This window comes from Bombus vancouverensis, chromosome 10 (genome assembly GCF_051014615.1).
Source record: "Bombus vancouverensis nearcticus chromosome 10, iyBomVanc1_principal, whole genome shotgun sequence".
Taxonomy (NCBI): domain Eukaryota; kingdom Metazoa; phylum Arthropoda; class Insecta; order Hymenoptera; family Apidae; genus Bombus; species Bombus vancouverensis.
In genome coordinates, this window is record NC_134920.1 from 14,060,208 (window position 1) to 14,074,462 (window position 14,255).

A 14,255-nucleotide genomic window follows, 5' to 3' on the forward strand; every position below is an offset into this window, starting at 1 on the left:
CACGACGCTTAGGGGTTGAAAGAGGATGAAACAAACTTTTTAATTACTTTCGTACGAGTATCGAGTCGTTCGATGAATCGACAGCGGAATTCAGCTAAAGGATACCGGCACTGTAATGAAAATGAATAAAATATACACATCCAGCCTTCCAGTCGTATTCGTGTATAATCTTTTACAGACATGTTAGAATATTCGAAAATAATGGTAAATAGGTATTTTAAAATGATTGTCGATTCGCGCATTTGTTTGCTACACCATACGTGACTTACTAACCGCGGTCTTTCCGGCGTTAGACGTTTCTCTAAAATTTGTGTAGAGCTGTTCATGGATTTTCATCCGGGCTAGGTTGTTCCTATTTTCATCGCGATAGTTATCACGCGTTACATTCCATATTTCCGAATTTCTGCTGCTAACGATACGATGTCGAAAGAATCCAGTTGATGGAGAAAGGTAATTAACGATGCGCGTTAGTAACGTTAAAACGAAAATATCGATATTATATTTGGTTGTTACGCTGTGCGACAATTCTGCAATCACTGCAATATCGTTTGTTCGGTTGTGACATCGCAGACTTGTATACATTGCATAACTACAAATAAATCGCACGACGTCGCTGACGCGAGATCGCAACGACACCGAGACGTCGCACTTGCGATATCGTAGCGGGATCGTGTACGTTGCACAATTAAAAATATTATCCTGCCGAATCGTACGACGACACCGCAACGATGAAGCGTTGCTCGTCTGCACAGAGCCTGAAGGAATTTTTACAAAGAAAAAGCTCCGCGGGGTTCAGTGACTATGTATACAAAAGTATGTATACGAAATATTTTATCGACAAATTCGTGGACTAAAGTAGATAAACGAAGTACGTGTAATAAAATAATACTATTTTTTAACATAATAATCGGACAAATTACTTAAAGTACACATTAATGAATCGATATAGAAAATATGGGAAGTGAAAATAAGATGGAAATTGTCATAATACTTATATCGAAGTGAAATATGTATTCGTGCGACGACTATCGTCGAAGACAAATTCCTCGTGAAAATAAAAATACAGTTAGGCCAATTACTCTCTGATACCTTTCGGGAATTCGATATTTACAGAATGTTATCTCTAATATCTTGCGAAATATCCCGTTATGGTCCTGTTACACAAATATTAGTTTAGTAAATCAAGGAAGTTTACGTTTACACAGTCGACAATTGTATACCATTGTATACCAGGAGTGTAAATATTTTTAATTAAACCATATCTGGTTAAAAATGGTTTAAAAGTGGAAAGTATCGAAGATTAATGAAATTAGACGAAACTTTATATCGCAGCGGACTCCCTCCTAGGGATACATCTATCGTCATACGTGCAATTGGAAGAAAATATGCCGTTATATCGCAATGCACATAAAGAATAAGAATGAAAATATAAATAATGTTGCGTCATAAAATCATAAAGTCGTTTTCGAAATAATTGTGCCTTATAAACGGTAAGACGATATAAGGTTTAATATATGTAAATAGTTTTTACACGAATATACAATGGTACGAAAATTATGAAATATTGTATACGTAAGGGTATAAACTGTAACAGTAATAAGATGCGAATGTCATGCTTAAAGTAGAATTCACTCAACACGAATTACATACGTTCGTATGTTTCGTAACGTATGTTGGACAGATTAACAGTTTCCTTCAATCGGCGCTTTCTATTTTTTGCGTGTACGTGTTAAAAATTGGAATATCTTGAGATAGATTTCATTAAAAATTCAAAGGTAAATAGCAACTGATTAAAATAGCTTTCTCGAGGTTCTCTCGTAATGGGTCAACGAGTAGCTTCATACCTCCAACTCGAACGAAAGAATTCTAATTTTACAAAATTTATGAAGTTCAACGATGATTCGATTGGAAGTCAAAGAATCGTACTTCGTTAAGGGATTTAAACTTTTTCCTAATTTTTAACAAACCATATCAACAAATATCTACAAATTCTGACAAAGTAGTGGCATCTTTTTTATCTCGAAACAATATTTTTCCTCTAAAACACGATTATATTTTATGTAACATAACGCGGTGTTACATTATAACGAGAGAAATATTCCTTACTACTTTCCCGACCATATATAACCATTGTATATAGCACACAAGTAAATACTATGTACCTGTGTTAATTCATAGTGAAAGTGTAAGTACTATTAGGAATTCTCCGTGTTGTTTGAAATTTCGTTTTCTTCAACCTTTAACCCTGTTACCATTATACGTATAGAGACCGAAATAACTTTCATATTTACACTTTCTATGATGTTGTTACGTTTTTATCGAGGTTTCATTTATAGTATATATTTATTAAAAATTATTTTCGTATAAGTAAAAATGTGGATTTGCGATTCATTTCTATACAGAAATATAGGAAAGTAATAAGTATAGGAAAGTAGGAAAGGGGTAGAACGATGTATTCAATACATTTAAAAATTAAACCAAAGAACATTTGTTATAAAGTATATTGAATATTTCAATATGAAAACCTTACGAGTTCTAAGTAGTTTTACTTTTTATCAGTTATAAATACATACTGCATGTGTCAGAATAACGTATCTAATTAATATTCAAATAATACTTATAATTATAGTTACAGGCAATGATACGTACGTGCTTGTATCTACGCTTCTTCACTTTTGTTTTCGCCCGCAATTTATCAAAATCTTTTCTCGTTACCGTATCTGAATCTGGCTATCGTCTCTATATTACTTCTTCGGATACTGCTTTCCTCCCTTCTACGTGTCTTTGATGCATCGTGCACAAAAAGCTTAACAATTTACTAACATCGACTCTTCTTCCTATTTCAGAAGACGACCCTGCAAAGACAGAAGCGTGCGATGCCTGAGCGAAAATCGCAGAGGATCGTTGAGGTTAAAGATGGAGAATAGCATCTCGTAAACGATCGTGAAAGCGTAATTCGAGCTATCAACTAACAGTAAAGAAGAGGGAAATAGGTTTGAGCAAGGAAGAATCGATCCCGATCGCGAAGAAAACAGCAAACTATTTCTGTTAACGATGTTTTAAGAAGAGATCGCGTACATCCCCGGGAACAATGTTCGGAGAAGTGACGTGAAACGATACTTTCAAAACGTAACAAATCGTAGATCAACCGAAACAAAATTTCTACGGTATAGTGGCGATAAACAGAGCACGAATTATCCAATTACTTGAATTACCGTGAATCTTAATAGTGAGACTATTAACAGTATACTAACTCTAGCAACGGTATTTATCGCTTTCGCGATCTCTTCGACGTTTCTCGTAGTATAACTTCGTTTGACGAAGAATAACTTCCCGAAGCCTGATCGGTATAGCGTTAGAAAAGTTAACGTTAGAAAAGCAAAGTCAGAGCAAGTTTCGAGAAAATTGTGAAATTTCTATGATTATCGTGAAATCTGATTGCTTAATAGCTCAAAATGAAGTTCTTCGGATCACTGTTAGGGATCAGTTCGCCAAAGAAGATGGGGAAAGAATACATGAAAGTAGGAAGAAACGCTCTATTCGGACAAAGAACGAGTCAACACGATGGCCTGTGCACGGACAAGGTTCCACGACCCTTGTCCTTCCTCGTTTCAAAGAACGGGAAACTCAAGCACGGTAAGCATATCGTAGCTACTCTATGATTTTCTGCATGGTTCCGTTAGATCGTGATGAAACGATCCGGTGTTTAAAAGCATTAGCGCGTGTATTGTACCGCGAAAGTACGACGATCAGAATCTCAATTCCGTGAGATAACGCGGTTGAATTTTTTTCCAAATTTAAATACGAGGGTGATCGTAATTCTTGCCAAGCTTTGATGAAACGACAGACTAGAATTGGCAGATCTTTTTTGAAGTTAGGAAACATCGAAAATTGTTTTTCTGGTATTTAAACGATATTATCGCTGGTTTTGGCTACCTTCAGACGCAAATCCGAGTATTTCTACAAATACTATATTCTTTTAAACCTATGCAATTATACCTAAATACTTAGTTAGCTACCGTCTTAGTCCGTTACTCTATATAAGAAAATTTTTAAACGTTTTTCCAACTAACATAAGCAATTATTAGAGGCAAATGCATAATTGTAAGATCTTCGTGTTTTATTAAAATATCGATATAAAAGTTACATATTATACATAGTAAACTTATTACGATAGTTTCAACTTTGTATTTTTGCGTAATAAATAAATTTAAAACAACACGTCGCGATATTAAAAAGCACGAAAAAAGTTGCTATAAAAATCCTTAAAAGGCATGTTACTCTGAAAGTTAAACTTCCTTCGAAGATGTATAACAGATTAGAGAGTTTTCCTGTTTCCACCTTAAAATCAGGAAGAAATTCTTAACGTTACCAGAGAAACTTGAATTATCATAAGAGGTTCTCGTTTTCTCCATGTATCGTAAGGAATGCGTTTGATAGTCGTTTTCGACTTAACTGTAATTCACCAAATGCACTCGCTGTATCGGCGTTGTTTCAACGAACTTGAAATTGATATTTTATCTTATTTGGACAAAATTTCTCGCGAAAGATCTTCCGATATGAATACTATTAACTAAAAAGAATGTAACTAGAGACAAAAATAACTGGACTGTAAGTAGGTACGTAAACTGGTGCAAGTACGTATCAATAAAGTTTATTACATATATATAATATGCTCAATGTTATAATACGTATATGGTATACATAAAATGCTCAAATTTTATTTATTATATATTCTTTTACAGATTATTTACCAAATAATTGAAATTAATATTTATATTTTTGTGTAAATTATCTTTATAACTTATAATCTTTATAATATTATACAGTATTATATATTTTACCTCCAATTATAATAATTTGATGATTATCATAATTTGATAACGTTATTAATGAATAAACGAGTATATCTTCTTTGTAACGAACGAACGTTCCGACGATTGCAAAACTTAGAAACGTTCGTGATTATGGGTTAAGAGAAGCATTTCATAAATATTCGATACCACAAGAATCAAACCTATATCATCTTTTGCATAAACGTAAGAATGCAACATGGATGTACGGTAATTTAAGTTATTTCTTTAAGTTCGTTGGAATCTTTCTACTTTTTCAAACTTTCCATGCAATTGGCCAGTGGCTATTGCCGGGAATTTCACTCGATTGAAAAGTTTCGAAGAGAACGGGACGTCGCGTCGCGCTGCAGCGTTCGGATCGGATTCTGACCAAGCCATGCACCGACGTTCGTGACTGTAAAGCATGTTGGCTATAGTCAAACATAATCAGAAAGACGCGTAACATATACGATAGTAGGGCAACCCGTTCTACTAGCCTACTGCACCTCGAACTTCGTTATTGGAAATAGTTTCTTCACTATTCTATTCTTACATCGATATCGTGTCCTGTATTTTCGCTTATAGCAAATGCTACAGAGAAACCAGCCAGTTGTTTCTACAAATTGCGTTGCTTGCTTTTATGGGATTACACTTTCGAAGTGGCGTATCATTCCGAACCAGTTTTTCTCGGTTTTTGTCTTCCGCTCTAATAAGGTGAAAGCAACGTCTTCTTAAACACTATCGAACTAACAGAATCGTCAGAATGACGTCTCATCGTTGCTCTTATGGATTTCGTACTGTTGAAAATGACAACGTGAGTTCGTGCTCGCCATTCATATGCAGATGCGTTAGTTATAAGAAATAGCAACTAGAGGATAACCCTAGCTACAATCGATAGATTTAATCGATAGGCTTAAGATGCCTTTTTGTTTTCATCCCTAGTTTTTGTAAGCGCGTGTAATAAAGGTTGTTTTTTGGCTCAGAACGGTGTGATTGATTTATCCAAATAATAGCTATTCTGATCTTACCTCCGAGTATAGAAATAACAACACGTACTTTAACTTTGATTTCTTTGCCACGAGTTTAGTAATATTATTAAAGGTTTTTTGTCTTTGCGATTGCTCATTGACGAGCTTTCTGGAAGAAGGAACCTATAAGAAAAAGCAGCGATTCGAGCAAACTTCTTAGTAAAGAAGCTCTAATTCTGACTTTCCAATATTAACTACGGTTAACCTGCCAATTATAACGGTTCTCTTACAGAGCTTTCTTTTCTTTTTTATATGTTGGAAATAAATATATATTTCATAATAATTCAACTATCTGTTGATCGACACCCTCGATACATTTTTCATAGACTTATAGACTATTTTTCCAGACATCTCGTCCCATTATTAATCCCAGGAACGTGAAACTGTTTTTGGTAGCATTGTATTAACGTCTTTTGACGTTTTCATCTTATCGTTTGACGTTGATGGCCGATGTTGTTTGGCATTTGAAGAATTAGAAGCTGCTTTATTTGCTATAGTATCGATATCGCGAACGATACAGTGTATTATCTTTTTAATTACGAAATCAGAGGTTTCATTTTTATTCTTTTATTCTCTTTCATTGACTACGATACGAGATTAAAAGCAGGTAACGCATTTGCCATATGCGAGAGATTATTGAAAGTAATGTCTTACGAGAATGTACATATACATATAAACTTCGATCTTGTACTTGCCAGAATGCTGTTCGTTTTTGTAGCGCAGTTTTATTTCTTGAACGACGAACGACGGAATCACGGTTTCTGCAACGCAATTGTGAAATACTGTTCGAAACGAGCGTTTAGGTACAGCGGTAAATTACACGAGTTGGTAGTGCGTTCTATTTTCTATTTAAATTATAAATCGTTTTTCAGTAAAAATAGGTTGTATAATAAATTTTACTTAAAACCCGTAGCTTCTTGCTTCGACTCTCACTCCGCTAGCTAGATATTAATTATAACGTGTTAGAAAAATTGAGTCGAAAGATTCGTCCAGGATCTGCGAGAGTGTCTCCCGAGGAAGAAAAAAACTCCTTATCCCGTTTCCGAAAATTGATAGGAAAGCCGTAAACCAAATACTATTCTGTAATCCTCGAGGTTAGAATTATATATCGGTAAGACGAAAATTGTTAAAAATGAATCCAGGCATGGGAATACGATAGTGATCGAACTCACCTAACTTCTTCTTTTTCGGATATCGAATCATTTTCGAAGTAATTAGCGAAAAAATCAGCTGACAAATCGATCGAAGTTTGGACTATAGATTAAGTACAAGCAAAGTACTATAAAATCGGTATGTGTACTATTCGTAATATGGTAAGTTGAATAACTTAATGGTATTAGGTTTACAGATAGGAATAATGTAAAATACACGCCTATACATATTTGAGATACTATATTTGAGATTATCGTTGCAATGTAATTAGTAGAAAAAATCAAAGTAAATGGATATCGCAGTAACCAGAACAACTACGATTCTTTTCTGTCGCAACTGTAAACGCTGATGTTTACCGTTATAAGATTACTTCATTCTTTTACAGTCCGCTCCAACCGGGCAATAATTAAGTAAATGAGACGCGTTATATAAGCAAATGAACGTCGTTAAATATCATAAAGGAAGAAAATACGATGTATCTTAGGAAATAAAAAAACGAAAATAGTGCAATCGGGTTAATGAAATTTCTAAATAGGTACGTCAGAGATGAATCACAGAGACGATGGCACAAGTCGGCCATCGATACGGTCTATATCTTCCTTGATTTATTAAAATAGGATCGAAATTACTTATGGAACGGCTAGGTCTTCTTAAACTTTTTTTTTATTCGAGAAATCTCGATGAAAGTCAATATAAGATGACGCACATTATGGAAAATTGATGCTACGTCTGAACTTTGTGACAGAAGATTTCGAAGGATAGAACATCGTTAATGAACCGCCTTGTATTGAAATAAACGATTTAACGAGTACAAAGATTGCGAATGCTTACGTATTTATGGAAAATTTTAGACGCACAAACGTACAGAATGTATCTAATATGCAAAGATATATAAGATACATATTCATAGTATGGTGCCCGCTATAACGTTTAGCGGGTGTAGCAAACCTCTAATTAACTTTTGTTTCCTTAGCTTCCACATTCGTAAAAATGCGAGTTTACATTAAGAATCCGCGGTTTAAAACCAACGTGTTTACAAATCAATGTTTAACGTGTACCATTGGAAAATGTAAAAATTTCACTGTTTTATGGAACAACGACCAAAGAATATTTTTCGAACGATCGTCGCTACATCCCTGTCTAAACCATCATATAGATCTTCGATCTAAATCTGTTTCAATAGCCGATAGCAGACAGAAACTTTCCTTGGCTGGGAAAAAATCGTCGAAGTTCTTCTCGCAGCGTAAACCCGATTAACAATTAGTCCCTTGCGCTGGAATGCTGTCAGGGTTACAAAACCGCACCTGTCCAAACATTTTTACACGGCGGGTTGCAAAATGTATGTACCAGGGCTACCGCGCTTCTGAAGCATAAGCCGGAGAGCTAGAGGGAGGGAGAGAGAGAGAGAGAGAGAGATGTAAGGCGCTTGTAGCGATCGAAAGCAAGAGGGATACGCACGTATTCGTGTACTTGGCAATTTTGAGATTACTTTCACTCTTGGTCGTTCAGAGAAACTCTGGAAGAAGTACGGTCCACAGTAACGCAGATATTTTTGACTTGTTCGACCGGCTCCGTCACGTATTCGATATTACGTTATTCATAGGCTATTAAGTAATCGTACTGATGAGATAAAAGCACGTAACATCTGTAACAACTTGCCGATGGTCCTCCCAGCGTTACAACCTCGCGTCGTGTTATTTCGTTTTTATGGAAAGTCGATTCACCATCCGTTTCGAACAGTAACGCAAGCTCTTTGTATTTCTATGACGACTGACCATCGACGACTGAAAGAATTTGATAAGCCAATGCAAAGTCATATGACTGGCTATGACTATGAGGAGATTTCGGGGCTTAACAAAGAAAAAAGTAGGAACAAATTAAGAAAGTACGGGACAAGCAAACTGATTCGACGAATCAGTGAAAGTACTACTTTCGTTAACAAGTAGAATAATTCCTTTCGGCAAGCTTTTGATTTTCAAAGGAAGATAAGTATTTTTGTATATATACTTCGTTTTTCCGTTACTGGTAGATTATTTTTCAACGATCGTCGTTGAGACGCGTTTGAAAGGGAAGAAGGAGGAAGAAACTCCGGTATTTGCAGTGTTAAACGGTATTATAGCGAAACTGATTAGCTCGATGTGTACACAACAAGAAAGAAAAATGGTTAGAGAAAGTACTTGCACACCATTTTGTCTATATTATAGCATTTAGTATTAAGTGTATGGACTTTCGTATGGCCGTAAATATTTGATACCACGAAAATGATACGTAGAACTTGACGAAAAAATGCTTCGTTCGAAAATCGGAGTATGTGTGAATATCGTTCAGAACCGTGGAATATTTAGTTTTCGTAGAAAATGGATGTTCCTTTATTTCGTTATACTCGCAAAATGAGCAATAAAGAAGCAAATGACAGTATTCGATGAAAGAGAAGTAAAGTTTGCTTCGGTGAAGTAAAGTGGTTATACAGTTAATTACATCCTGATATTTCATCCGTGTAATTAGTATTAAATTGTTCTAGCATATCAGAATGAAATATTGTCGCTACGTATAAAGATAATTATATGCAAGCGCTACTATACTTATGAAATAATAACATACAAGCCTCTTAGAACCTGTATATTTATTGGAATGCCGTATGAAATCTAGGGCATTTTAACGACTTTGATATTTTATACGTGGAATTATTGTAAAGCTTTTAAACACTACGTTTCACGGGATATTTCAGATTTTACATGTAGCAATAGATACACTGGAAAGTTAGGATTTATTTGAAAAAGGTAGAGGTCGCCTTTTACAACTTTTTTACGTGTAATATCTTGTAATTAAAATTTAAGCAACGTATTTTGGAGATTTATGCCAGTTTCGACCGATTTCGATAAAATGTCCAGCATGCTTATACGCGTATAAATGACTCCTATCGATATTTTCTACAAATTGGATACTCTTCCCCGTTTTTATTTTTCAATTATTTTACTATAAATCTGCTATTTCGTTCGCGTCATGTGCCGGATTTATACGTGTCTTAAAATATAAAAAGTATTTTTCATTAAAAAAATAAATGAAGTAAAAGTTGAAATTTTCCAATAGATGATGCGAGTACGTGTCGTAACATGTTTGTTGGCCAGCGGTATACATATTTTATTCTGATACGAAGGTAATCTGTGAGATACTCGTTTCATTCTTATTTCAATGTTTGCGCAGTGTACGCACAAGAATGTTCAATCCAAACATGTATTTCGAGAAGTCGATATTTACGATCGCTTCCTCAATGTCAGTTCAGTGAAATATTTTCCTTTTAACCGAACGAAGATTTAGCCTCAGCCCCTGACGTTTCCTTTTCCTTCTTGATCGTTATCTTGATCGTTGATACTTCCACATCCGTCAAACGTAAAGCACTTTTTGCTTTTTATTTCTCAAGAAATATGTATAGCTTCCTTTATTGTATATCTCTATCATTCATATGTGACAATAATATACAAATGTTACAACTTGCTACCAGACTTTGGATTTTTACGAGTTTATGGAAAATTCGGAGGTGCAAAAGTACACACGAAAACGACACCTGATATCGTTCCATCGGCATTATTCTTCCCGATTAACGAAATAGGTAGCGTGTTGCAATCGAAAACTATTCTTTGTATTTTTCCAGGAATGCGTTACTTTTAAAGCAAGAGTACGATATATTACTACACTATGGTAACGCTATTATAGAAGAAAATAACATGCGATATTAAATATAGATATAGGGAAATAAGCGCAATAAAATGTACAAAGCAATTTGTACAATTCATTATATCATTGCGGTTGCTTGTGATTTTGTTTTTTAAAAGTTCGAGAAATAAAAATTATATCAATGACCAATCAATAACAGATCTACCTTTTCTCACGATCGAGATATTTCGCCACGGTGCGTCGTTTACATTTGCGTCACAGGAAATGTAAAACGATTCAGAATGGATGGTGCGCGTAAAAACGAAATACGAGCGAATTTATTCTACAAGAATTTCTCGGATATTGCCCGTTATCCTACTTTCAGGATATACACTTTTTACGATTGTTGGTTTGCCAATCTTTTGTGGCAAATTGCTTATGTTTAAACGGGAATTGGTTTCTCTGTACCGTGAGGCCACTCGTTCTTAGACTCATGGACAGCAAATTTCTCTGTTTAATTAATTTGCGCATAGGCGAAGAATAAAACTGAATCGAATGATAAAAATGATTTAAGTCGGTTTGTGATAATGTATCGCTGTGACAGTAGCGAGGAAGCGAAACTATCTTTCTCTTAAATGATATTGGTAAAAACGATATTAAACGGTTAAATAACGAAAGTTTTAAAACGCTATCGACGTCTTAAAATAATTTTCAATTTTGTTAGAAATATACAAATAAAAAATATAAAAAATATAAAATTAAAATATAAAATATAAAATTCTTCTCATTAACGATCTAAAGACAACTCTACAACTATATTTCTACTTAGGCGTACAAGATGTGACGTACAACTGCTTGAAGGATATTCCTCGTTACATTTACTTTTCTATAAAGAGCTGTTAACATTAACATCGACAACGAAATATCAAAGTTGCACGGCTATATGCTTGCTATTCATCTCGTGCGTCCTTAGAAATAACGTTCTTCCGTCTCGTGCCGGTTATAAATACATTAAGTGCATTTACTTCGTGGAAGTATTTACTAACCGTTAAATACGCTGACTAACGATAACAAATAGACGATTGACATCTAACGTCACTGCCACGCGTACTATTTCCTTAAAAATGTGTAAAAAGAACTAAAGTGTTTGGGAAGATTAGAAGATAATAGCTCTTAAAATCAATTAATTCTATATAGCTTCTTCGGAAGAGTAAATTTAATTTCGCTTTTCATTGTAACTACAATAAAAATTTGTATGGTATAAAAATTTGTATTTTCGTCTATTGATAGAAAATACGAACGGATTATGGTTTTTGAAAGATACTTTAAGACTTTTGGAGATGCGATAGTTACGCGACGCGAGGAATAAAAATATTTATTCGTAACTTTTAAACTATACGCATGCATATAAAACACACATGTGTGCCATCGCATGACTCTATTTAAAAAAACAGCGTAAGTAACTGTAGCACATCTGTATATTTATTCGTCTCTTTACGAGGTACGTCTACCATGTATGCAGGATGTCACGCGCAATTAGGGCAAGTCGGTAGCATTAAAGCGGCAGAGGATAGAAAAAGCGATCGTTAGGAAAAATGAAATGCTTTCGAATGATGCATCACGCGATACATGTATCTTCTTCGAAAGTGGAAACGTTTCATAGATTTCAAGGTCACCTCGATTTTTTTAAATGGAACTATCTATCTTCTATATACACCGTACGTTCGACGTTTAATTCTCTATAAAAAGTATTAACGCGCTTGGGTCGAAAGATAATTGATTTAACGTCAACCTTAAAGAGCATAAAGAAAAAGAAGTATTACGTTGTCTTTCCGTCTTAAAATCTGGTAGTTGTTGACTATTTCGCGCGTGATAATTTCCGCGCCAAAAGGATCCGTCTCGAACTTAGCCTAACGTTCGTGCCCCGCTACGACGACCAGGAGGGTAACCGAAAATCAGCTTCGTTCTTCTCTTTGCTTTTGCCGTCTTGTCGCGACACGCACCAGCATCAAATTGACGGAATTGCTTCCAGGACTGGCTCCAGATGCTGCCGAACGTATCGAGATGGAGATCGACGCTTCCCTGAGGCTCGTTTTGGATGCGATACCGGGTCTGTCGAGTTTCTTTATCCTTAATGCGATCCTCTTTGATTTCGCTATCTCCTAATTGTTCCTCGCGAGAGGCAACAACTGCTGGCACTCAGGCCATACCGGGATGATGCTCGTTTCGTTTGATCTGACGGCGAGGCGTCACGGACGCTGCGTCTTTCCGCCGGTCGTCTTTATGGATCGATGTTGACGCTGGCATCTCGTCGACGTAGCGGCTCGGTTATCTTGGGAGGCGTAAATCATACACATTTCCCAGGATGACGAGGTACCGCGGATTTCTTGCCGCTACCTTCTTGGATTCCTGCATGCTGGATATACCTCTCCCTCGGACGAGTTCTTCTTAGCGAGATCAACGTTCCGTGACGCGGACATTCATGGACATTCGTAGAGAGTTCAGGACGCATAAATTCGGCTTGCAAGGTACTCCGATAATTTCGATTCAGCTTCCTCGTGTGGTAGTGACGTCATCGTTTCGTACTATGCTCTCGATTGTTTGGTAATCGTGAAACGGAAATGTCCCCGCACCCGTTAGCGTCTCTGCTTACACGCCGATGCCGTGGAAAATATTTTTCGGGAGATAGTCGTTCCTGTTCCAGAGGATCGCTATCGTCATTACGTTAGAATTATTCTACTAGATCGACGTTGACGTATTTAATGTCACACCGATACATTTGCATATACAGGTAGCGTTAAAAATATCCACGCACCTTTTAAAACAGAATAACTTTTTCAAAATTGCATCGAACGACTTGAATCCTTTTTTTTTTGTTATAGTCAGAAATGGTCTACGAAATGACGCGTAAAAATGTTTTGGAAGTAGAGTTAAAAAGTTACACTTGTTACACTGGCTGTATGTACTCGTATTAATGTCGTAGCAGCTATAGAGGTTCTTCTAGTCAAGCTCGTTCGTTCTTTTCTTTTCCCTCTTTTCTAATTCTGTTTAATTTTCTATTATTTATGCATATAGACATATTGTCATATATACGTTTCCACGCTCGATCTTCTTCGTGTTACCGAAATAAATCATTTTCAACGTTAATCGCGGTATAACACGAGGCAGACGTATGACATATATTATCGATAAATCTGTAAGATATAGTAGCCTGTTACGTACCATTACTAAGAAACCTACCATTACGTTAGAATTATTCTAATAGATCGATATGATATATTTCAGCAGTAATATGATTAGCGAATGGTAGAAAATTTTTATAAAATTGGACGGTCGATACGGAGGGATTGTTTGAATTATAATAAAGCGTACAAACGCAACTAGTTTGGTAGACCCGAAGGAAAGATACCATAAAACACGAATGAACCGTAAATTTCATTCCTGAGAGATCGTTGGCCTTATATCGTGCAAGAAATAGCTGCAAACGTAGCTTCCGTTCAGCAATCCTTGACAAGCAAGCAATTTTTGCAAAGTACCGTGATTATATTCGACTTAAGGGATATTTTTAAATTCCGTTTCGTACGACTAT

At 35.8% G+C, this 14,255-nt stretch overlaps 1 protein-coding gene across 1 annotated transcript in view; it reads left to right on the forward strand.

The window, feature by feature from the left end:
• The window catches only part of dsb (scavenger receptor class B member debris buster), a 38,550-nt gene that overhangs the window by 12,475 nt on the left and 11,820 nt on the right, over nucleotides 1-14,255 (forward strand). Inside the window, exon 2 of the mRNA XM_033346306.2 lies at nucleotides 2,847-3,636. Coding sequence (XP_033202197.1) covers nucleotides 3,456-3,636 — 181 coding nt within the window. The 5' untranslated portion in view covers nucleotides 2,847-3,455. The remainder of the gene's footprint in view (nucleotides 1-2,846; nucleotides 3,637-14,255) is intronic.